The sequence below is a fragment of the Callospermophilus lateralis genome, chromosome 3, assembly GCF_048772815.1.
Source record: "Callospermophilus lateralis isolate mCalLat2 chromosome 3, mCalLat2.hap1, whole genome shotgun sequence".
Classification (NCBI taxonomy): Eukaryota; Metazoa; Chordata; class Mammalia; order Rodentia; family Sciuridae; genus Callospermophilus; species Callospermophilus lateralis.
The window spans coordinates 4087942-4114491 of record NC_135307.1 but is presented as its reverse complement, the minus strand read 5'-3'; the positions used below and the strand labels follow the sequence as shown (position 1 = coordinate 4114491).

Here is a 26550-nt window from a genome sequence, read left to right as displayed (position 1 = left end):
TCTAAATGATTTTCTTAATTTACATTAATGAACTTGGGGGCTGGATGTAGCTCAGTGGTAGGGCATTTGCCTAGCAGGTGCAAATCCCTGGTTCCATTCCTAGCACCACAAAAATAAAATGAAAGGGAGCTAGGGATGTAGTTCAGTGGTAAGATGCACGCTTAGACTGCATGAAACCCTGGGTTCAATGCCTAGCACAAAAACAAAAACAAAAGAAAACAAACAAAAAAATTTGGTTTCTTAATTGTACCTAAAATTGAACACTTAAATCCCTCCTAACTACAAGCCAAATCCACCCAAATTGAAAATCTCCAACAAAAATACCTACAGTTCCATCATCGTTCATCTTCAAACAGGATCCAAAGTCAGCCAGGCGGATATGACCATTCACATCCAAAAGGACATTGTCAGGTTTAATGTCTCTGTTATTAAAATAAACATGAAATTAACCATCTCTGTGAAATACATTAGGTAGATCAAAGCTCTGAACTAGCAGTGGGTTGGTAGGTCAGCTGAGGAAATGCTACCATCATCTGGGAATAGTTGTAACCACCAACTCAAAGAGCCTCTGAGACAGAGCACCTCTGCTTGACACCCATCAGGAACAGCAGCAGGTGCCACTCACTGAATCCCCAAATGACTCCAAAAGCACACTGTCATTCCTGTCCATCTATCACCCCTCCAGGTAGAGTCTCCCTTGGAATTGAGACAAGGATGCCCTGTTTTTATGAGGCCTACCCAGTGCTGTAAGGTCAGAAAATAAATGTCCAAGGACACAAGCATGCTTTGTCATCTTGACAATGCCATCCAGCGCTGCCTGTGGGAAGTGCTATGAAGAAGTAGAAACTGAGGCCAAGGGGCAGGGCAGCATGGAGGGAGTCGGGGCAGCCTCCAAGGAGAAGAGCAGTTTGATGAAGGAAGAGAGTGAGGGCACAACAGGGAGGACTTTCAAAAGCACAGGTGAGCAGATGGTGACAATCCTGACTAAATAATAAAAGCACAAAGCAAAAGAATACTTCAACATAACACTCCAAACTGAAATAACCGTGACAGCAAGCATTCAGGAATATGGAAAAAAAAAAAAAATCCCACAGCGAATAATTTTTAAAAACCTAAGAAAAAGAAGTGAACAAAAATGGAAGAAATGAGTAGATTTAACTTGAGGAAGAAGAGAAGAAAAAGAAAATCTTACCAGAAATGAGAATCCAAAGAAGAATTCTAATCAAAATCTATTGAAAAACACCAAGGAAAGGGAGGAAAAGATCAGAAATGTAAGAACATGGAAAGAAAGGAGGGAATTGCGGAGTGGAAACAGCTAGAGACAGAGGGGGCAGGCAGAGCCTGAGGCGCACAACAGATGTCCAGCTGAGCTGAGCCCACATCCCAGAGCAAGAGAAAAGCCCTGAATCCACGGACTTCAAATCAGTGTCCTATTTCAGGGAGCAAGAGAAGCTGAAACTGAGGTTCACACAGAAGAAGTAACCCACAAGAGGCGCCAGTGAGGAGGGCTGGGGGGTGATCCAGCCACAGCCTCCTCCCAGTCTTGGGCAGGTACTGCATGAGAACAGGAAAGGCAACGGCCAGAGGTGCCCAGGAACACAACACAGACACAAAGGAATGGAGTCTGTGACCATGGTGGCATCTCAAGTCACTGGGAAACACAGACTTAAAGATCACACATTTGGGGCTGGGGTTGTGGCTCAGAAGTAGAGCGCTCGCTACCATGCGTGAGGCACTGAGTTTGATCTTCAGCATCACATAAAATAAAGATATTGTATCCACCTATAACTAAAAAAAAAGATCACATATTTGTGACCCATTCCTTGTGCCAGATTTAAGAATAAATTCCAAATGTATTAAAGGTCCATAAATAAAAAAATGAAACTACATTAATGAAGAAAATAAAACTATCAGAAGAAAACATGTATTTTCTTTCTGGGGATTAAAAAAAAGAAAAGACTTCCAATTATGACTTAAAATCCAGATGTAATCAAAGAAAAGACCAACAAAATTGATTATATAAAACATCATTTTTAATCTGCATGGCAAAAAAAAAAAAACAACTAGCAAAGTCAAAAACAAATGGCAAACTGGGAAAAAATATTTGCAACATATATTGGAGATAAAAGACAATTCTTTAACAATTGAAGGAAATAAGCAGATACTCTATAAAAAGTAAAATCACATGAAATAACTCATAGAGGCAATCACAACAAAGATAGGAAAATGATATTCAACTTCATAAGAAAGGTTAAAAAAAAAAAAAACTACAACTGAGGCCATGTCTCCCTGTAATCCCAGCAACTCAGGTGGCTGTGGCAGGAGAATCACAAGTTTGAGGCCTGCCTCAACAACTTAATAAGACCCTGTCTCAAAATAAATAAAAAGGGCAGGGGATGTGGCTCAGTAGTAGAACAGCCCTGAGTTCAAAACCCGGCACCACAGAAAGGAGGTGGCAGGGAGGAAGGAACCACAATTGTCCAGCATCTCTCATCCATCAGGTGGCAAAAATTCAAAGGTTTTCAAGAACACTTGACCTTTGTGCAGGTGAGAGGTGGGGCATTAGTGAGGGGGGAGAACTGCGACATACCCTGGACTCTTTTTGGGAGCTCTGTTTTAGGTAGCAGTGTAGGCAGGGCAATACTGAGCTGTTCCAGACAGTTAGAGGACTGAGCCAATGACTCACTGTGCTATGCCTTCCAGGAGCCAGAAGGGTTGGGAGGAGGAAGGCTGCCATGTGGAATGGGTAAAAACCAGTGAGTTAACTCAAGAATCCCACACTACACGGGTTGACGCATGGTCCTGGGGCGCTGCTTACACACCTGCACTTCAGTCCCTCTGTTCTCTGAGGAGCCCAGAAGCAGGCGATACCTGATGAAATGAGTATACCAGGCATACTGACCTGCATCCTCAACCCACTCCCTGCTAAAGCAGCCAGGGCCACTCTGGGAAATGTCCAAGAAGGCACAGAAGTTCGAGATGGGCCAGAACATAAGGCTGCCCTCAAAAACAGCTGAGGGCAGATCACAAACATGGGTGCCAACCAGATGCTGATTACATGTAGAGAGATTAGCAACACACTAGTGTCTTCAGGAGGGTTTCAATCACTAGAAACAATAAGGTCGATGTCTGGGAAGCACAGCTGGCGATCTTACAGGGAGGGTGGTGCTGGGACTAATTTGGGGGGCAAAGTCCTATAGAACTTTTCAACTTTTAAAAACTGTTATTATGAAATTACTTTAATAAAGACATAAATTAAACCAGTTTCTATTAAACAAAACAAACTACAGGACTGTATACATGTGTCTCTGAATGACTGGGGTGCAAAGATGGTCTTCAGGGAGTGGCCTGCCTGCAATGAAGGGACAGGGAGAGCAGAGGGGCTGCTGCCCGGTCCCATCCTGCAGGGAGCCTCTGAAGCACAACCACCGATCCCTCCACTCCTCTTCACTACCGTGATGGACAACCAACCTCCTTTGGCCAATCTTCCCTTATGAGGTTCCTGGGACAGAAAGAGGGGTAAAGCTGAGGAGAGGGTGGAGATGCCATGGGATGGAACATGCACGAGTGTCAGTAAGGGCAGGCATGTAAGACTACCAGAGGGCAAGATGGCTCAGCAGGCTTGGGTGAGACCATCACAACCAGAGACACATGCCAGGCCTGGTGTAAGACGTGCTGTGGGCAAACCATTCTGTGCCTGGCTGCTCACCACAAGGACTTGCTACTTGCATGACTCCCTGGATGGACTGGAACCTGAAATCTGTGACTCAGGGACCTTAAACATGTTAAAGGGATGTTTTAACACCTTAAATGTGGTGCCCATGAAGTACATGAGAAGGTACTTACCTGTGCACATAATGAAGCTGGTGGATGGAGTCAATGGCCAGCACCATCTCACCAATATAGAATCTTGCCATGTCTTCTGGAAGCTTGTCTTCAAATTTACTAAGTAGTGTCAGCAAATCACCACCCACGTAGTAATCCATGACCAGGTACTACAGATCAAAGAACACAATGCTGAGTCCCCAGGGAACTTGACAGCTAAAGACCAAACTTCCCCTTCAGAAGCCCGTGGACTCTTCAAGTCTGAGCACTGACTTCTTAGCTGCTCCTTTGCTAGCTGGATTGTCCCTCTTGGAAAGTCCCAGATGTACTGTGATGATGCTGTAATGTAGGTTACACACGTGGCAGAGAACAGACTCCTACAGAGAACACACTGATCACTAGTGATGGGAGGCCTGCTGCTAGAGAAAACCCTCCCAAGAGCTAGTGAGCCAGAGCAGGAGCATAGTTCAGCAGCTGGCAAGACCCGTGGGGTTCAGTTCTCCAGGCCTTGAGTCACAGGAGGACACTGGACCAGGGAAAGGCTATCTACAACAGCAGCTCTTATTGGAAAGATGGGGTTATCAAAGAGCGGGTCACACCACAGACACATAAGAGGAGCTGCTGCCACAGCAGCAACCAGAGCAATGTGAGGAGACATCTCCTGCCGGTGGGGCTGAGCCTGTCTCTCTCTCTCCACCAGCCAGCACTGGTGCTGGAGACCTGGATATGCACCAGGAAGAGCTTCCGCCTGAGGACACCATCTCCTGTGCAGCACTCAGGAGGCTCAGGCTGCAGGGGCCAAAGCTGTGGAGGCCCCGGTGGGGGGTGCCTCACAGGGTCACAGGGCCCAGGATAGGCAAGACTACCACAGCTGGATAAGAGTAGAGGTCCCAGCCCTTTAGGAACCAACCTCTATGCCAATTTCCTTTGAAGATAGGGACGGTTAACTTTAACTGACCAACAAGAAAGGAAAACTAGTACCAGGTTTACTAAGTCAGGGGAATAATACTTTCAAAGGTACTGAGAACCTTGAGTCCTCAGGATGGGCACACTGACCCAGAAAATGACATGGCTTTTATGGATACAGCCCAGAAGCATCTGCCACCTGCCCCTACAGGCAGGCTTAGGAAGGGACACTGGGAAGGTTTCTGTTATCTGATGTCTGTAGGCATGTGACACCTATTTATAAAATAGTAAAAATCACAAAGAACTAATTCCCAGGATTCTAGGAAGACTGGCTGAGACAAGCACAGCCTGAGGTACCACACTTGGCCAGCAGACATCAGCTGCCATTCTGCGTAGCTTTAATTCCAAATAAAGAGCGTAATACAACATTTAACCTAATCCTAGGTGTTCAGAACTAAGGGATTCTTTTGATGCCTGAGGGAGTTAAATAAAAGAAATCCTATCTTACTGGGCTTCTCATGAGCCAACCACCTCGTGACCAATGAGCTTCAGGGTGAAGAGATAAGTTAGCCACTGAGGAAAGGAAAGGGCCTCTGGCTCCTGCCTGGAGACTGTGGTGACAACAGCGGTTGTACCAGACTATAGAGCAGAAGGCATTCTCTGACAGACTGCCCAAGGGATGGAGGAGGAGAAAACAGCTGTGAGGCCAGCCCTGGCCATTCTAAATCCCCACAGCAGTTTCTTACACATAATTCAAATTAGAAAATGTTTCAAATCTTCAGTTTATTTGAATGTGATACACCCAGAGAACAAAGGAGTCCAGTAATCTAGGGACTGCAGGAAAACGATACACCAAATTCCCCCAGCCCGTTATTAACATTTGCACCTATCATTACACTAGAACACTGTCCTCAGTTTTATCAAGTCAAACATTTCACATTTGAGAAAACAGAGTTCCAAATATCTGTCTCAGTTTTGGGTGTGGCAAGGGCACAGTGAAGGTGGAGCAGAGGCCGAGGTGGCCGGGGACAGACGCACCAGGTAGTTCTCGTCCTGGAAGGCGTAGTGCAGCGCGGTGATCCACTGGCAGTCGCCCTTCACTAGCACATCACGCTCCTCCCGGAAACAGGCGGTCTGCAGGGATTAGGACAGTCAGTCTATGTCCACCTGGGAAAACACCCCACAGGGCAAGTTCCCAGCAGGGGGTCCCTCTGGAGACAATGCCTGGCCCCTGGCCTATTACCCCGAGCAGCCTCTGCTCTTGTCCCCCCCCCCCCCAGCCCCAGCGCAGCAAGGGCTGCTGGAAGCCTGCCCTGCCTCCCCAGGGCCTTGCCTGTGGCCCACATGAGGGTCCTGCCATCCTCAAGGGGGAGTCAGCAGGACCTCCCTAAACTGGATTCTCCAAAACACGGCCTTACCCCCTCCACAGGGACTGGGATGGTACCACCACCTAGCAACCCTGTCTCACTCCCACTGCTGAGCAGGTGAGTGACTGGCAGGACAAAACCAAGTCCAGACAGCACTGGAAGCAGGTCAGAGGCTCAGGTGACAGAGTCATTGTCACAGGCAGCACCTTCAAGGAGGGGCACCAGTCATGAGAGAAGTAGAGAGTCAGAACAGAGCAGCCATGGTGGCTGCTATTGGTAGGAGGCAAGATCAGGGCTGAGCACAGTGGGAACAAGGAAAAAGCACATCAAGATGGCCAAGTAGGGGCTGGAGTCGTGGGTCACTGGTAAAGCACCTGCGAGGCACTGAGTATAAATATAAATCTCAGCACCACATACGAATAAATGAATTAAATAAAGTTCCATCAACATCTTAAAAAAAATAAAAACAAAAACAAAGATGTGGTACTAGGGTTGTAGCTCAGTGGTAGATCGCTCGCCTGGCACACATTTAGGTGCTAGGTTTGATCCTCGATACCACATAAAAGTAAATAAATAAAATAAAGGTATTGCATCCATCTACAACTAAAAAAACAAAAACAAAACAAAACAAAAAACCCACAAAGATGGCTAACCACCAGCTATCCACGTTTGTTTAGAAGTTCTGCCTTCCACAGAGGAATTCAAAACACTTCTGCAGGTAAGTGGGCTCTAGACTATGCAATTTCTTTTGCATGTGGAGCAGGACTGCACTAAATGCCTAAACCTCCATGTGTTTCTGTTTGCAGACAAAACCTGGTTGAAGGATTCAAGGGTGTGCCCTCAGGCAGAGTGTCTGAAGGACACTAGATAGGAGGAGGAGAGCAGCAGGAGTAGAAGATGCAAGGAGGCTCAGACTTGTGAGGCGCCTTATTAAGCTGCCCAGGCTGGCCTGGAACATGCAATCCTCCTGCCCCAGCCTCCTGAGTAGCTGGGGTCCCAGGTGAGCCCTTGCCCTGGCTTACTTAGTTATTCTATACTGCACACTCACCTCTGCTCTTTTAAGCATCTCCCACTTGTTGAGGATTTTCATGGCGTAAATTCGTTCAGTGTTCTTCATTTTAACAACAGCAACCTATAATACAAATTTGAGTTTAACAAAATTTGTTAATGGAACAAAAATCACATCTATGGTTACAGTGAAATCCCAACTGCCCAAGAGACCTGGAAAATAAACTGTCAAAGAAAGTAAAGTTTCCTATGTAAATAAACATTGCCCTTTCATGCATCCAAAATTAGCTTTTACCCACACCACAACTTACCTAGTACCATCTGGCTCTGTTCAAAAACTTTCATACTGAGCAATGGGTACAAGGAATTTCAGTCCTCTAATATAGGGCTATGCCTGGCGTTTTTCCTCTCACATTAAAAACAAACACCTTTTTAAATTTTGATCAAGGCCACAGGTTCTCCCTGCACAGGGCCCATCTGTGTGCTCCTTTCTCCCCACTCCTCTCTAGAGGAGTTTCTAGAGGTTTCTCCCAGAAACCTCTATCCCATCAGCCTCTGCAAGTACCAGTTGTTCATCTATTCTTGCTTTACAGGGCTAGTGAGGGCCTGAAATAACTTGGCAAATTCCCTTCTTTGGGCCTTGGGTTACACACACACACACATACACACACACACATTCACATTTATACACACGTGTGTATATTATACACATACACATATACATACATACATACATATATATATGGTTGTTGAAGGACCTTTATTTTTTAATTTTTTAAAATTTATTTATTAGTTGTACACAATACCTTTATTTTGTTTATTTATTTTTATGTGGTGCTGAGGATCGAACCCAGGGCCTCGCACGTGCTAGATGAGTGCTCTACTGCTGAGCCACAACCCCAGCCCGGACCTTTATTTTATTCATTTATTTATAAGCAGTGCTGAGAATCGAACTCAGAGCCTCATACATTCTAAGCAAGTGTTCTACCACTGAGCCACAACCCCAGCCCTGGGCCTTGGTTTTTATAACTATACAAGGGATAAGAACAGGACTGGCCTCCTGCACTGCTGGGATGATCAGCTGAGTTATTGCAGGGGCACACAGCTGGCTATCAGCATGCTAGCTGTCAGCCAGGTCCTTCCCAGCACAACTCCATCATCACCTCTTCTAGGAAGTCCTCCTAGTCTTTTAGTCCCTGCCAGCTCGTGAATGAGCCTTCCACCAGTACCAGTGCCCACTGCAATGCTGCACATGACAGGGCACATTCCACCTACACCAGTCAACCACCCACTGGCTAAGGGCCTCTGGCAGTCAACATGCCTCCATGCACACAGCAGGCACGGACAAAGAGTTATTAAATGGAATCATCTACTTCCTGACCCTTCTACATGTCACAAACCACATAAGAATGCCATCAAGGGACTCGTGAGAGCTCACACTCCCTGAGCACTCTCCCTATCCAGGCTGGGCTCTAAGCAGTCTACTTGCACTCTTACCTAGTCCTCACAACAATCCTCAATGGTAGGACATTTAACAGCCACATTTTCCAGATGTGGAATTTGAAGTTCAGAGGCTTACATACTTGTCAAGAAGTGGCAGCCTCACTCTTAGGAGCATGCTTCTACAACCACCCTCTAACAGTGGTCATAATGCAGTATCACCTTCCCGAGTGACAATGAAGGTCATCCATGCCCTTATGTGTCTCCTGTCTTCCCTCTTCAGAACATCCTCTGGCCAGTGCAGCTGCAGTGCTCTGGATGGGCCTGGCCACCTCCTAAGTCTTGGCACCAGGCAGATAGGCATCGAAGTGTGCCACAGATGGAAGCTGGTATTAATTTTAAAAGGCTTTTTCTGCCTTCTTACTGCACAATAAAACTCATACCTTATAGCATCAGCAAGCTACTTATCACCTAGAGATTTTTTATTTTATGTAGAGTTCAAAAGATTTTCCTGTGGCTCCTTTAAATGAAAATTTCCCTGTTGGTGGCAATCAAAGTCCCTGTCGGGCGGAATGGAGTGGAGTGAGCTGCTGTGGAGACAGAAAGGCACTTTCTAGGGAGGAAAGTGGGGATGGAACCCACGGTACTATGCATCCACTTGGTACTGATTACACTGGCAAAGATGAGTCAGAATGCAAACTGCATACTTAGATCTGTGCATTTTCTATGGAATTATATTTCAATCTTTTTTTAAAAATTAAAAGGCTTTCTGTCCCAATAAACTGAATTTGGCTGGCAGTCCTAGTACTGAGAAAAACCCCAAGCTACACATCAGGTGGGGCAGGATACAAAGAAGCTGTCCTCTGGAGACTGGTGATTTCCCTGCCCCCACCCCTCAGAGGGATGGTGCAGAGGGATGGGGTGGGATGGTGAGGTGGGAAGACAAGTGCAGGGGAGAGCATTCTTTTTGTATATTCTACTAAAGACCTGCAGATGATGTAAGGGTGTAATGAGGTGACTTTAACAGCAGAAAATATTCATCAGAAATATTAAGGTGCTGAGACACAACAAGCCTATTCAGCCCCTGTAGCCATAGGAGATAATGCAGAGCAAAGCAGCAACCATGCTATGTACTGCTTTGCTTTCTTCCATGTCTGCACACGAGAAACTATCCAGTCCTGCACAACTGCCACTGCCCACTCAGCACACTTCCTGGTAGTGTCAGAGGGCCTGGCGTCAGTGCTCTTGCCACCAGGACAGCAGACAGATCGTTTTCCTGTTTGGAGTTCCCTCAGTAAACACCAGGCGGCTCCCAAGCAGGTAGAGCCTAAGGTCAGAACAGGTGCAGATGCACTGAAGCCTGGAGGGACCAGGGGAAGCTGCTCGGCAAGGCTGGATGCAGAGAGACGCCCTCACTTCCCTCTCTTTGTTTTTTAAAGAAAATTCCAAGTCATTTCTCAATTAACAAACTGATTTTTTAAAAACTTATTTACGTCTGTAAGAAACTATGGTCCCTTGCCATAGTTGCATGGAGGCGCACAACTGTAATCCCCATGGCTCAGGAGGCTGAGGCAAGAGGATCTCGAGTTCAAAGCCAGCCCTAGTAATGGCAAGGCACTAAGCAACTCAGTGAGACCCTGTTTCTAAATAAAACAAAAAATAGGGCTGGGGATGTAGCTCAGTGGTGCAGTGCCCATGAGTTCAATCCCTGGTATCCCTCTCCCCCCAAAAAGAGAGAAACTATGGTCCCAACACAATTGAGAGTCATTTGCCAATCATAAGCTTTCTTCTTTTTTTTGCAGTGCTAGGGATGGAACCCAGGGCCTCATATGCTAGGCAAGCACTCTATAATGAGCTGCACACCCAGTCCTCTTTGTTCTCTTCTTAATTCTGTCTTTCAGATTTTACCCATCCAGAACTCTCCAGAAAATATCAATGCATAGGTCCCCAAGAATATTAGTGGAGCTCTGCTGCCTTGGCCACAGAGGCAAACTGTCTAGTGAGGCTTCTCTTACCTCTCCAAAAGCACCTCTCCCAATTACTTTGATTATTTCAAAGTCCTCTCGATGAAGCTGCATGTCCTTCACCAGCTGCGTGAATGGTTTGGCTGTAAACAGAAAAAAAAAATAATAATAATAATATTAATAATTTAGTCAACAATTTGGCAACCTGAAAACTTAATTGAAGCATACCAAGTTATACTTTAAAAAGTGCAAAAAGTGTTTACTTTTGAAATATTCAGTAAGTGAAAGGTTTTAGAAAGTCTGTTTTTGCTAATTAATGTAAACATTTATTAGCAACCACCCTGCAAAGTCTGCTGTAACAAATACCATCACTATAAAGATCTGTTCTTCTTCCTGGTCAAAGCCAGGATTTACACTGAGAGAGCAACTGACAGGTGTGTCAGGTGTGCCTGTCTGTCCTGAGAGACAACTCAGCTGCTGGCCACAGAGCATGAGGTGAGGCAGCTCTGAGTGCCCCATATCTGTATTGCACAAGCCACAGAGCAGCTGGGAAACAGGAGGCACCGCCAGGATGATGGCAGGCCTGAAAGTGCCAGCAGCATCCCCTGTATCTATAAAGGCTCCCAATAAACCACGCAGGGTCTCTAATAGCCAAGTCTACTGCTTGGGCACTTTACTACACTGGCCATGTACTCTTTACCCTGACCCCTTGAAAGTAGTTCTGTTACTATCCATTTTTTACAAATGAGGACACTGAGTCAGGTGTCTGTGGCAGTGTGCTAGGTTGAACAGTGTCTACTAAACTGTGACTTTATGGGAAAATAAGGCCTTTTCAGATACAGCCAGGTTAAGGTAGGGTCACATGTTCAAAGAGAATGGCCATTAAGTCCAAAACATAAGAGAGAATGTGGACACAGAGGCAGAGGAGGGGAAAAGCCACGTGAAGATGGAGGCAGAGTATAGAGCAGGCAGCCTCAAGATAGTTCATGTCCAGGACCGCTGGGACAATACAGGGCAGGATTCTTCCCTACAGTCTTTAGGGGGAGCACGGCCTACCCACACCTTAACATTGGCCTGCCTGCCTCTAGACCTGTGAAAAGAAAAAAATCTCTGTCCTTTTAAGCCCTGTAGTAGTTTGTGGTAATTTGTTTCAACGGTTTCTAGAAACTCCTATGGAGAGGTCAGGAACAGGGTATGTGGCAGAGCCAGGTCTAAATCCATGCAGTCCAGGTTTGGAGGCAGCACTGTCTTGATCACTGTCCCTCATCTTTTACACCTGTCTTTATTTTCACCTTCAGGTTTCATATCCACATTTTATGTTAATTTCTATTTGTTCTATATATTTCTTTTTCAAATTATCCATTACTTCAGTTTTGCAAAATATTACCATTGAGCAAAACTGGACAAGTCACATAGAATTAGTCACAACAAATCAAACTTATTTTGTTTTTCTACCAGAAGAGAGCCTGAGAAGGGTGCCAATGTGTGTGGTACATGGAGACACACACAATATTATTTCTTAGTATTGCATGTGTCTCTAAAATTATCACTCAAAAAATGTGCAATCTGACATTTTCAGGGCTTTTAATTGAGCTCCACATTATTAATTTAATTCTGTATCTTTTTCTCCTTAAACAATTACTAAGTACCACTCAGACTCCATCACCACTTTCACTGTCCCCAGCAACAACAGCAGGAGCAAGGGAAGGTTTTTGGTGCCTGTCTGGTGGTGAATTACCAATTCAGGGCCCACCATTGCCATGAATGTCTACTGGCACAGAGCTCAGGAAAACAGAACACATAAGGCCTGGATTATTAAAAAAAAAAAAAAGTGGCTACAACTTAAAAGGTCATCCATAGTTTCTCCCTATTTCTTTCAAATATTACCCAAAATAATCATTCCCAAAATTCCTAAAAGAAATAAGTCTTTTAACCAATCGTACCTTTCATTTCATTGTGGAGAAAAATAGTCACAACAAATCTGACTTGTTTTGTATTTCTACCAGAAGAGAGCCTGGGAAGAGAAGGATGCCAATCAAATATGTCACAAGCCACATGTGGTACATGGAGCAGAAAAGCTCCCTGTGGCAGCGGTACCACCAGCAAGCACCCTGACTTTCCTACAAAACCCCCAAGACTCACAGCATTTGTTATTAGCTATGGCTTAAACAATGCAAACCAGGCAGCGACATCCAGTAATCAAAGAAAATTCATCTATCTCTGTGCCATGAACCAATTTAACTGGCCCATGTTCCCATTCTAGTTCTTGCTCCTAGAACTTCGCTTACATGGGTTGTTTTGGTTATTTGTGTGTGTGTGTGTGTGTGTGTATTTTGCTTTTATTTTTCCTGATTTTCATGTTTTATACTTCTCAGTAATCACTTTAACAGATCCAAGAGCTGAATCGACACACCAAAAATTTTAAATCATGTGTCTACTGAACTGGTTAGTTTTTCTAGCTGGCACACACCTATAATCTCAGCTTCTTAGGAGGCAGAAGGCAGGAAGATTTCAAGTTCAAAGCCAGTTGGGCAACTTAGCAAAACCCTGTCTCAGAATAAAGTATAAGGTCTGGGGATATTGCTCAGTGATAAAGCACTTGCCTAGTATGTGAGAGGTCCTGGGTTCCATCCCCAGTACACACCCTCTCCCTACCAAAAGAACCTCTTGTATTTGTGTGTATATTTTTTTAGGTGACATATTTGCAATGAACATTTTCATTCATACTGATCTTTTACTATTTTAACTAATTGTTAGAATGAAGCTCTAGGAGTCTCCAAAAGGCACTGACATATTTTATGGTCCCTAAACTGCCTTCCAAAACATACTTCAATGCCATGCACTGACACTGTCCACCCTCCACTAATACAGCTCCTTGACACCTAGAGGCTAACACCCTCTCAGGTCCAGCTGTAGGTCCCATTGTGTCAGTCATCAAACCACGTCACCTGCTCACTGATCACATCTGGACCTTCTCATTGGTTGTATGACCGTTTTATTTCAGCTGTCAGATATAATAGCTAAAAATGCTATTCTTCCATGTTGTAGCCTCTTTTCACCTCAACTATGCTAGTTTTCACTTTATAGAAATTATTATTTTTAATAAAATTAAGTTGGTTCCTTTCTCACTTTATTAAGGCTTAGAAAGTTATCAACCCTTTGAAGATCTCAAATTCAATACTATTTTCTGCTGCATGGCTTTTTATAATACCTAACCCTTTAGGCCACCTGTTGTTTAAAGCACTCTGTAGTGGGATAAGAAGTGCTGGCCTTGATTCTTCCTTTAAACCATCTGCACGTATCTGAGTGGTCTTAGGAAAGTGGTCTGACTATTCATCCCTACTTGGGCAGGAGGTGGGGGACACACTCACTGTGGGGTCCAGAGAAAAACCCTGGCTTCCATTAGGAGACAAAAGAGAGTCCTAAGTGTAACACTTGGTAGCTGTGCCATCTTAGAAAAAAGTCACTTGCCCCTCTGGGACTAGGCTTCCTCCTCCACAAAATGGCAAAAGCTCTTTCCAGGGACTCATCAGCAGTATAGATTAGGGAAGTTACAACAGAAAGTAGCTTGCACCTGGGCTGTGATGTCCTTCTTTGCATCTCTCCCCTTTTCACATTAATTGCCCTGAAGTTACTTGGTCTTCCATGTCAAGCTTTTCTCCTATACTTCTGACAAAACACTTTTTGTTGCTTATACACTGTAACAGTCCTGAACAAGTGTCCCTGAAACTGGGAGAAGTGGATTTATCAGGGCCAGTCTGATAAAGAGAAGAACAGCAGAAACAATCTCAATAACAAAGATAAAAAGATAAACTACAAAATCAAGCAAAAGGAAATCCACATGGATGATAGCTAACTTCTAAAAATGGAGGCACTAAAAGAAGAACCCAGAAGGAAAAGTCTAAGGAAAAAACATCATTTTTAAAGAACACTTGATATTTTCAAACATTTCTGATGCCACAGTGACAACATTGTGCTGACATGTAAGTATTACTAAGACTGTAGTAGCTAAAGCCAGAAGAGACAGTGACAATGGCAGACCAACCCACACAGGGACTGGGCGTAAGGTCTAACTAGGAAAGGTGATAAGCCTGGCCAAGAAAGATGGATGGGGTGCAGCAGGTGGAAAGGACAAATAGGGATGCTTCCAATGAGGCCGTTGATTAGTGTTGACATGATATAAGGTGACCCTGCCCTCTGGGCTGGAAAAAGCCAGCAGACAGAAACCACATCAGACATCTGAACAAAGAAAACATGAAGAACTCTAAGTTCTTGAAAGAAATGAAAAGGGGCACACTAAATGACGCAGGACCCACTGCCCTCAGGATGAGGAGGTGAAGGAAGTGGTCATACACACTTGGCAAAGGCCCTATAAAGCTGAACTCAGCCCCTGAGGATAGGGCAATACTGGCCAGTCCTAGAATCTCTAAGTGCAAAGGATGGGACTCAGGTATCAAGAAGGAGCGCAGACCCTGGGTTCCAGAGGGGGCTATAACAACACTGTTCAACAAGTGTGGGGAAACTTTCAAAGCGAAACCAGCTGCCTAACACTAGAAGGAACTTGGCTGAGAGGATGAGGAGCTGCCAGGTGTCAGAGAGAAGAAATGGGGAGCTGTGACCTGCCTCCTCCTGGACTTGCAGGCGCCTTCTAGCATCCTCTCTAGGCCAAGTTTAACAGGGAGCAAGGGTCAGAGAGCCAAGTGGGGGTGAGCAAGCCAGGTGAGGGAGGAGAGACTGGTGTATATAGAGGCCTGATCAGATAAACACATAGGTGATAAAAGCCAGACTCCTCACTGTCAGAGAACAGTGCTACGAATAAGGGAGAAAACTGAAACCAGCCATTCAGTATGGGATTTGCATGGTTGAGTGTGTCCTCACTGTTGGCAATATATAGGTACAAGGAAAAATACACTCAAGCATAAACTGGTATGTACACACACATGGCCCTAGCTCATCTGTCGAGAGCCTGGTAGGAGCAACATCCCAACAACAAGCACAGCCAGTGCCAGGTCTTGGTTTCTCCTTGGAAGGAAACAGAGCTCCTCTGGCAAGTCCAGAGCCCAGTCAGCAAAGTACAAGGTGAGCCTGAGGCACCCTGCTGTGCAGACCAGCTCAGTGGTGGCAAATCAAAACAAACACTGACTGATAGATCACAACCCAGCAAAGGACACTGGCAACCCAAAGGAGTCTGTACTGATAGCACAAAGTAGACCTCATCAAAACACCTGTCAATCACAAGTCAAAAGGGTGACTACATCGAAAGCTGACAGATACCACCTAAACTGATTGACCGAGCAGCCATCATCAGTAACATGACAAAGCGAAACTGACACCATCTGACAGAACACAATAAAGAAAATGCAGCTTCACTTCTGTGACTTTCTTACCTGTCAGGTAACTCCACGTAGGAGGAATATGCTCTAAAATGACTGGTCAGCAATTTCCAAGTGCCAAGGTCATGAAAGCCAAGGAAAGACTAAGGAGCTGTTCATGCAGAATGGAATTCAGGACACAGACAAGGTCACACAGGAGGGGCCCTGCACCGATCCTTGGATCACACAAGATGGTGTGAGGAATCAGTGCCAGCCTGACACCTCTAAAGACTACACAGTAACAAGCATCAATATGAAATTCCTGGTTTTGTGGTCACATTGTGGTTATGTGAATATCCCTGTTTGTAGGAAACACTCTGAAGCCTCAAGGACAAGCAGGTATAATGTCAGAATTCATTCTCCAGAAGTCTGGAGATGAGAACTCTTTGTTCCCTTATTTGCAACTTTTCTTTAAGTTTGAAACTGTTTCAAAGCATTGGGGGGGGGGATTTTTTTTTTTTTAAAGAAGTCATTTGTTGCAAACTGTAAAACAAGCAGTAGAGGTTAAAGGTGGGAGGGGAAAGAGCCAAGCTAGCCAAGTGCATACAGAGAACCAGGTGGCTGAGGGCCAGGCTGAGCCCAGATGCCCCTGGCTCCAGGATGGATGCTAGGGGGGTTTTCAGCCCAGGCACTTTGATGAAGGAGACTCAGTTTACTGAACTGGGAAAGACCCAGAGAGATGGCAAGTAATGGTGGCGGTAATGGAGTAAAAACATCACAGGTATTGCTATGGTGCCTGAGAAGGTAGAGACCACAGTGGGGTTTTTGTTTATTTTTATAGTGAACTGCTGTCTTGTATTTTCACAAAAAGATCACTTTTGAACCACCAGCTTACATGGTGGGGAAGAGGTGAGGGCTGGAAAGGGAGAGGCATTATAGAGCAACCGAAGGGCATGCAAGAAGGAAACACAGGGTCCATCTTCTCTAAAGCCATTTTTCAGTCTGCTGACTTTTCATCACCTAAATCTAGAATCTGGGATGCTCTTCAGAATACAAATGCTACAAAATTTTATGAATTACACCCACAGGGTGCAACATCGCTTGTCATGCACATATTCTTAAAAACATTCAGATGCAAAGCAAACCACAACAATCCAAACAATTGAAAATCATTAAGGGCTCATTTTAAATACCATTTATACAGAGATTCTCTTAAAATACAGACAATTTGGCTGGATGTGGTGGCTCGTGCCTATAATACCAGCTACTTAGAAGGCTGGGGCAGGAAGATGGCCAGGAGGCTGAGGCCAACCTCTGCAATTCAGTGAGACCCTGTTTCAAAAATAAAGTTAAATTTTAAAAAGCTATGCTCTGTGGTGCATTACCTGCCTAATATGCAGGAGACCTTGAATTTAATCCCCACTGTGTTGGGGGGCAGGTAGGTAAAGAAGACTACAAATATTATGGGTAGCTTGAAGAAAACTGACCAGCTACAATACATGAACTGGACTCTCATGGTGATAATGAACTTATAGATTATGAAGTAAGACCAAACATAACTATTTTAAATTTTACAAAGAATAAAATGAACTCTCTTTCACATTCTATCAACAAATATGAAATGATACTGGGTTAGTAAATATCTACCAGGCAACATGCTAAGGATCCAGACAGACAAGGCCCCTCTTCAGCTCAGAACACAGCCAAACTGGTCAGCTGGCACCTTGCAGCTACAGTCACAGGCAGGCAGGGGTAGGTGGGGCTGCGACACTAACCTTTACCTAAGCATCTGGTGCCTTCTGAAACACCCAGATACCACCTTCCTCACCTTTTTCTGGCTGTCTTCCTCACTGACATAAGTCCCAGGAGGGCAGGTCTACTGCACCTGGTTGTCCATCACTCCCCAGGCACCTGGCGTGAAGGTGGAGCTCAGTAAATACAGTCCCCTGTGTATGCTATCTGTAACGCTCATAGTGACCAACTGTCACAAAGAGGCTACCTTCCCCTCAAGGAGGGCTTGCTTTTTTCCTATAAGAATATATTGAACATCTTGGGACAGTTTTCACCCCAAAAAGTTGAATAAAAACTCAACCGTAGCCCTGACCCTAAACCTAACCCTAACCCATTCCTTCATGATGCAGACGCCACTGAACTTCTCTTAATGACCTAAAATCTAATGAATTCAACACTCAAAGGTTACCACTGTCAAACATAATGTCCAAACTGCAAGGAAAATTAGAACCCAGTACTCTCTTCAAACAGGAAAGGCTTTGCCAGGAAGTGAAGGTGGAAGGAGGACCTTTTGATGAAAATCATCATTGTGAAATGAGAAACTGATGACCCCTTTATCTCCTTCTTGTTTACCAAGAAAGGAAATAAGAGTAGATTAGCTGGATGGGGGCAGGATAGTCAGAGGAAGGAGGGCTGGGGCTGGGTCCCAGGGCAGCAGCCCACAGGAAGGCAGGAGAGATGTCCCACTTCCCTCTCTCCAGCTCCAGCTGTTCGCCTCCCTCTGGATTTGGCTGGACTGTTCCTCCCACCCCTGTCTCTTCAGTCCTTGCCTCAGCAGCTTTGTAGTCACATCAATACATTTAGACTTGGAAACAGTCTTAAAGATTATCTGGTATAAATAACACATTTACCATGAAGATCAGGAGCCCTAGGAGCTGGGCTGGGGCTCAGTGACACAGTGCTCGCCTAGCACGTGTGAGGCACTGGGTTCGATCCTCAGCACCACATAAAAATCAACAAACAACATAAAAGTATTGTGTCCATCTCAACTAAAAAAAATTTTAAAGAATTTAAAAAAAGAACCAGGGGCCCTAAAGGCCACTGTCATGCAGAGGGCAAGAGGGACAAAAGTAAACTTCAATTAATGGCTCCCACCCCTGAGAATACTTCCCCTTTCAACAGTCACTCCTGCTCTGGTCCCTTTAAGAGAGCATGTTGAAAACTGCTCAAAGCAGTAACCGCAGGGTTGACTAGAGCATAGGGCAACTCCAGGGGACACCTAGAGAGGACGTAGTCAGGCCTCAACTGGCAGTAGGCAGCAAGGACCCACACTTGCCTGGTCCTGTGCTGGATCCTCCTGCAGAGAGATTAAGGCCAGAACAGCACCAGGGGCTGGCCAGGGAACACAGCCGGCAGTAAAATGAAGTGGACAGGTTCACCTTGCTGAATGTACAGCTAAGGCTCCTATGAGCACAGGCTGAGGGTCAAGTTCTTGGCCAGCCTGAGAAGGAAAAGCAAGCACTCCACAGACCCATTTTAGAACGAATTTATAGTTCCAAAACACATCCAGTTCTGGCTGCTGATAACCTACATAAAGTTTCTGGAAAATGTGCTCAAATTAAAAAAACAAGTTCTCTTGTTTCAATTACTAAGATGTTTTACGAATTGACAGCACTCTCCATCACAAGCAGCCAGGCAGTCACGAATGTGTCATCAGGAACCACAAGTTGGAGAAAACGTACTCTTCCAGAAGCATCCAGCAAAGCTCTCAAGTTCAGACTCTCCCACTCAGGCGGATGGCAGAACTAAAATACTTATAAGGACAGACATTAAATTTTAACTGAATACAACATGAGATTTTAGAGGACTGAAAAGAAAGCCCTTTAATAATACTCTGAGACAGAAGCCAAGTGGGGTTCAGATCAGGCAGTGAAAGTCCAACAGCCAGGGAAGGGAGGCCAATGCCAGACTAGGAAACCTTCATTCCAAGCTGAGGCCATGGCGGGAGGATGGGGGTACCGCGAGCCTCACTTACACTTGTCTCAAGACTATGGGGGCTGGGAATGCCTGATTTCCTCTTTGCCTTCTCTCAAACCAGACAGACTGAATGTTTCTCCATTCTTTCCCATTTGTGGGCTTGCTCTGTCATTACCAGAATAAAATCCTACGGCCTCACCTCTGCCTATCACTCTGAGGTGTTCTGTCATCCTGTTGGAAGGTGGTCTGTCCCCACTTGAAGCCCCCAGTCAAAGAGGAAGCAGTCCCCAGTACTCCTGGAAACCATATGCAGCACTGCCCTCTGGAAGTCCTTTGGCAAAGCAAAGAGCCTATGCAAAGCAACCTAACCTTCACAACATAAAGCCAGGTCCCCTGCTGCTGTGAACAGAAACACGTTTTAGTTTAAAATTTATTGCAGGGCTGAGGGTAGAGCACTTGCCTAGCATGTGTAAGGCCCTGGGTTTAACCCCCCAACACCACAAAAAAATTTAAAAAATATGTACATGTATTATGTATGTGTATTCACACACAAACACATTCCAAGTGTATGACAGTGACTTGAAGGACAGAGCCAATGGCATCATTCAAGTCACAGAAATGCTGCAAAGGCTTTATCACAAGGACCCCACTCTTCTTGTTGCTACACAATAATGTGGCCAGCTTCCAGGCCACTTCTTTTGTGAGCCACTAGGAGCATCCTGTCTATCTACATCCTAAATGTAAGAAAAAGGAAAATCAGAAGTAAAGAATAAGTGCAAGTTAGCCAGTGGCTGAAGAGCTTAGAGAAGGTTTAAATAATTATTATTATGGTGTTTTTATAACATCTATTTCACTCTGGGTTCCCCAGACCAAATGTGGCAGACCTACAGTGTATCCCACTCAGCAGGGCACCTGAACTTAGAAGTCAGGCTGCTCCACTGGCAGCATCTCCCTGTCAGCCAGCCACATGATATGCTGCCAAAAGTCAGGCAGGTACAACTACCCTGAGTATAAGGGGGTGGTTTTAGAAATGGAATGCCCAAATTCAGAGCAGTGGAGGCAGCGACACCTGGGAACTTGGGAGAAGGTGAATCTCCTTATCCTTCTTGGGATCTATGGCACTGGACCCCAGGAAGGCTGTGTTTAACAGACCCTCAGTGTCAGCCGGACACACACTCACATCTGAGAAATTCTGGGTGAGGAACAGAGCTACCCAAGATCACCACTACTTAGTGGAAGGTTCATCCTGTGCAGCAGGGGCTGGAGCCACTCCATCATTGAGCATGCAGAATACTTACCTGGCCTCTCTGAGGTTGTCTCCTCACCTGCAAGCTGGAGCAACAAACAGCCTGCACCTCAAGGATCTCACTGGGTGTACTCAGCTAGGTGATCCCCACAAAGTGTTCAGCTCTGTCCAATAGAGTAAGCTCTCGAGGATTACTAGGTCACATTTTGTCTGATTAGTTATGTTAGTAAATATGTCACATTTAACAATAAGTAAACAAACATACCACAGAATCCAGCCAATTCACCAAAGAAGGTGCCCTGGTTATAAACAACCACCTCCAGGCAGGTCACAACACAGTAGACACGTAAGCACCACGTAAGAACTGACACGCCATACCCTGAAAGGGCCCTATGTGGGTGGGCCCTAGGGGTGGCCATTGTTGAAGAGCAGCCCTTGGGCAGCAGGGCTACAGTGAGCATGGCACCTCCAGTGGGCTAGGTCAGGGGCAGGCTGTCTCTGATCCCTACCTAAATCAGCATTTCTACTGCCTTCCCACAGGCTCAGAGTGTGAAGGTGACCTGCATCTGGGGTGAGGGTTCTAAGGTAGTGGCAAGAGCATCTGATCATTCCACCCACCATCACATTTCCACACAGGTGGCTACTTTCCTTGTTCTTTATAAATCTGGAACATGAAAGGTCACTGAAAGTCACATCTCTGCCACTGCTGCCTACTTCCTAGCCTTGCTCACAGGCTTCTCCTCATGGTTGGGCAGAAGTAAAGTGCAGTCACTGAAGCCATGGGTGGAAGAACACAGAAGGGTCTGTTACCCCACTGTTTGGGGGAAAATGGGGTAACAAAAACTTTTGAAAAAATGCACATTTTCCCCTATAATAAGTAGAATTTTAGATTTAAGAGTTTTAATTATCTATTGTTTGTTTGACCTCATTTTAATGAGACAGGTCCAAAACAAGCCTCAGCACTGCACGTAAAAGAAAGTGACACCTGGATGTGGAACATTTCCCACACATGTGTTCCGAAAGACCCAGAGCCGCTGGGCTGCCAGCAAATGAAGCCAGGAATCAGGGTGTGCACTGAATATGCTCCCCATCTTCCAGTAAGACAAGTAAGGCCCTGAGACCCCATTGCAAAAGAGCTGCTTGGCCCCAGGAGGATGTGAATAATGTGGGCCCTGGGCCCTTCTCCTAGCACCGTGGGCGATCAGGATGCTCCTAGACAGGCACTTGGCAGGAGTGGCAGGGAACACAGTGCCCACTACCTACAGAGAGGGTACTAAGCCTCGCCAGAAAAGTCATTTCCAGCCTCCCTGAATCTTCTAAGCTACATTCTGCTTTGGGGATAACAGGATTACACCAGCCAGAACAGATACAAGGAAAAAAGTCCTAGGTTTCTGTACCCTCTAATGTAGGCCATGCTAAAATATAACTCAGCAAGAAACATCATAATTTAATATGGCATCTTGACTGTTTCTTTCACTAAAATTTTTAGGATGAAGTCCTTGTTTTTTCCAACACTGTTTAACTTTCTAAGGCCTTTCAATAATCTTTCTAGTTTTTCTCCAAACCACAAATCTCCCTAGCCCTCTTCACCTACATCACCCTTCAAATTCAACAATAATGAAGAAATGTATCATCTGGAATCACAGTCCAGTAGGTCAGGCTCTGGGGATGAACCTGGAGCTGCCTACAGTCGCCTTCTTCCAGGAAGCGTCACTCAATAATGACCCAAGGACCCAGGCCCTGCTTTCTTGTTCTCCAACACTGGAGCTGAGGAGCAGGCTCCTGTGCCGAGTCAGTTTAGCCCACAGTCACTGAGGAAAGCTCACAGGGCTCCCATACCAGGCCCACCCAGGTTAGCAGAGGGCAGAAGTAGAGCAGATCGGGAGCCAGACAAATACCAGAGCATCTCTAAGGAGTCAGCCACAGGGGTGCATTTTATGGCATGGGAATTTTATCCCCTTTTCCAAAGATAGAAAAGAAATAAGCAGGAGGAGAGATTATATTTTTTTTAAAAGGGGAATGCGGAGGAGAGAGAGAGGAGGAAAAGCTTTGTGAGGACACAGTTTTTCAAACCAGGCTTGAAGTCTTTTTACTGCATTGGGGTGGTGCGGGGGGGATGTGTTTCTAAGGGGATGGCTCATGAAAGAGCAGCACAAGCGAAGGTAGGAAGAAGGGAACCACAGAGTCTGAAGAAGCCAATCAGGCAGCCACATGGCAGATACAGGGAGAGCATCTGTACCTCTCAGGGAGCTCATCTGTACCTCTCAGGGAGCTGACATGGGATGTGGTATACTGACTGAAGTCTGTGTTGGGTGAACACATGACCAATGCGATAATAAATAAAAACACTTTGCAAACTGCAGTACAGCATTAAGATGATAGGTGTCACTGATACAATAACTACTTACTACCTACCTAATCAAAAGGTGCCAGCCAGAAAGCCTCACTTACAGAGGTTGAATATTCATGAATCAACTAAACCAGTGTTTAGTTTTGCCAGGAACTGTTCCAGGTAGTGGGGATAGACCTGTGAGCAAACACCTGCAAAGAGTTCACATTTCAGTAAAGACGGAGAAGAAACTTTAAATGGAAGGAACACATAGATTGCATAGGAAGGAGTTAGCCTTGCAGCTAACAGAAAAGGTGGGGACGTGGGATGAAGCGGGGCGGGGGGGATGGTGGGCAGAGTGGGACACATACTGCCAGTTGCCTGTAGGGACAAAAGCTATGGAGGTGGTGAGAATGGGCAGACCACCTGTATTTGAAAGGTAGAACCCCTAGGTATGCTGCACAATAGGCTATGCAATGTGACAACTACCCAGTGCACTGGTCTGAGTGACCAGGAATGTGGAGTTAGCCACAGCTGAGATGGGGAGGGAATCTGCAAGTGTGGATTCCCAAAAGAAGCCTAGGTACAGGGTGTACAGTAGGGCTGCGGTCAGGAGCCAGAGTCACCCAGGGAGTCAGTAGAGATAGGAGAGACCAAGGACTGAAACCTGGGGTGCCTGACACCAGAGAGAAGAAGGAACCAGGAAGGTGGGGGGCTCCATCTTGAAGGCACGTAGGGACTGAGAACTACCTACTGGTTTCTGCCATGGAGACTTGACAAAAGCAGCAGTTTTGAAGGATGTGGGGAGACAAAAGTCTGATTAGACTGAATTTGAGACTGACAGGATGGAGGGAGGGCAGCAAGGGCAGACAACTATAAAGTTTACTGCAAAAAACACAAAGTGTTTTTGCAACGGCACACACCTATAATCTCAGCTACCAAGGAGGCTGAGGCAGGAAGATCATCACCAAGTTAGAGGACAGCATGGGCAATTTAGCAAGATTGTCTCAAAATAAAATTTAAAAAAGGGTAGGGGTGTTGATCGGGATGTAGCTTAGCGGTAGAAGGCTTGCCTAGCAAGTGAGAGGCCTGAGTTCAATCTCCAATACTGAGAAGGCAAGACCCACAAAGTACAGATGAGAGGCTTGCAAGCATTTTCACCAAATGTTTGTTTTAAAAAAAACCAAGGCATTAGTCTTAGAATGGAGGCAAAGTCAGTTCATTCCTAACCTGGCCAACTCAGACAACATCAGACTGGCCAACTCACCCAACCAAGCATGGGTTGCGCAGATCACAGTAACAAGCAGCTCATTTCCATGTACCTAGATGCCAACGATAAACCATCACATCAAATTCTAGGGTTTCAAACAAACTTCAAAAGGCCATCAGCAGAACATAGCCACCTCCTTAAGGGGAACCCTGATGGCCCTCAATCTGCCTGTGAGGGCATGTGAGCAGGTGGTGCCTCTCTAGGCACAGCTCACCTGCCGGGGTTCCGGCTCCCACAGCAGGAAGTTCTTTAGTGAGTAGCCGGTTTCCGGACACCAGTAGAACAGGAACTACACACACAGATACAGCCAATTTTTTATTTGGTATAAATCAATGATTCTACTATTTTTTCTCCCATTTTCTTAACTTTCATTACTTTGAATAAAAGTTAATTTTTTTAATAAACATTTTTTTAATTAGTTGTCAATGGGTTTATTTACTTATATGTGGTGCTGAGTCTCAAACCAAGTGCCTCACACATGCTAGGCAAGTGCTCTACCACTGAGCCACAACCCCAGCCCAAAAAAGTTAATTCTGATTAAAATATATATATATTTATAAACACACAATGTTATTAAGCCAACTACTAGGATGATATGTACATATTTTGGTAATACACAGATTTCACAGAACACTAAATGGAGGCATTCTGGATCTTATAGTGGAGTCGGGACTCTCACCAGTTCAGCAAAATAGGATGGCAACCACGCTAAAGAGATGACTCTCTATAATTCCAAATCTTGTTTGGGAACTAGATAACTGGAATTGTGGTGACTGACCAGCTTCCCCCACATTCTACACAGTTCTTTTAAAGGCATAAAGCATCATTACAGACTGTTCCCCAAAACAGCAGGCAGCACCAATGGGGGACAGGCCCCATCTCTAGAAGGGCAATGTGGGAAAGGAGGTTGGCCTCTGCGAGGGAATGGATAAGAAATGAAGAATGACCTCCTCCCTGCCTCCCAGCAAGAGGCTGGGCCATCCAAATATACATAGAGAAGTCCCCCGCATCGGAAGGCTGGGACCAAAAGGAAGAGAACCATTTGCACCTCTTCCTCCCACAGTGCCTTGCGTAGAGAGGTCTCTGCTGCTAGATGGAGGATAGACGAGCTCTGGGCTTTGGCCACTGGAGATCCATGACAGAATAAGACTGCCTCTCTTCCTGTTTCTCACTCTGGGACTGGAGACTTGCTAACATGTTTCTAGTGGACAGTAGTCACAGGACTTAGGACAAATCACTGATAACATGGCATTTACTAAAGTCACTCAACCAAGTATAACAGTAAAGTACCAGTTCTCAAAGCATCAGCAAATTAATATGATTCCAGGGCAATCTTCATTTCAGTAATCCAGTGAAACTTTGATAATCAAAAATGTATACCCACTAGTTAGGGTTAATCCAAATTTATAACATGGCCCTTCCTGTCTGACAGGCATGAGAAAGTAGGACCTTGACTTAATAAAATCTGCTTTTTACTCTTTTATGTCCCACACATTCAATAAGCATCAAACCCACCCCTTTGCTGATGGCAGCTACCACTTTCTGAACACCTACACTATGCCAAGGATGTCATGTACAATCTCCAAAACATGTAGGACAGATACTATCCCTTACTGAAAATTAAGCCAGCTGAGGAACACAGGCCCAAGTTCATAACACATAGTATTTTTACCCTTTTGTTATTTGTTTCATATACATGTATGATTTTTATTGTAATATCAAGAATTTTACAACCGGGCACAGTAGCACACACTGTAATCCCAGCAGTTTGAGAGGCTAAGGCAGGAGGACCAAGAGTTCAAGCCAGCCTTAGCCACTTAACAAGGCCCTAAGCAACTCAGTGAAACACAGGCTCAAAATTCAAAAAAGGGCTGGGGATATGGTTCAGTGGTTGAGTGATCCTGGATTCAATCCCTAGTACCTGCCCCCCAAAATTAACTATTTTTCATGTTGTTCTTAACCTCCTACTAGATAGTCTATTATCAAAGATGTTTTTATGCCATTGTTATTAATTCAGAGAAGCACAGTGTTTTCTACACAGTAATGGCCACTTCTCATTTTGAGCCAATCTTCTGAGGACCTGACAGTGGCAGTCAGTGTCCTTTCAGTTTAGATGAACCGCATGGTTCATGTCCTTTGAAAACTGGAAATCCAGTTTCTCCTCTAAACATGACG

At 45.2% G+C, this 26550-nt stretch overlaps 1 protein-coding gene across 1 annotated transcript in view; it reads right to left on the bottom strand.

Annotated features, from left to right (window-relative positions):
• Positions 1 to 26550, bottom strand: part of Cdc42bpb (CDC42 binding protein kinase beta) — an 89910-nt gene that overhangs the window by 42093 nt on the left and 21267 nt on the right. Inside the window, exons 2-6 of the mRNA XM_076849588.2 lie at positions 10562 to 10653; positions 7147 to 7230; positions 5770 to 5865; positions 3847 to 3995; positions 329 to 422 (exon numbers count right to left, since the gene is read on the bottom strand). Coding sequence (XP_076705703.1) covers positions 329 to 422; positions 3847 to 3995; positions 5770 to 5865; positions 7147 to 7230; positions 10562 to 10653 — 515 coding nt within the window. The remainder of the gene's footprint in view (positions 1 to 328; positions 423 to 3846; positions 3996 to 5769; positions 5866 to 7146; positions 7231 to 10561; positions 10654 to 26550) is intronic.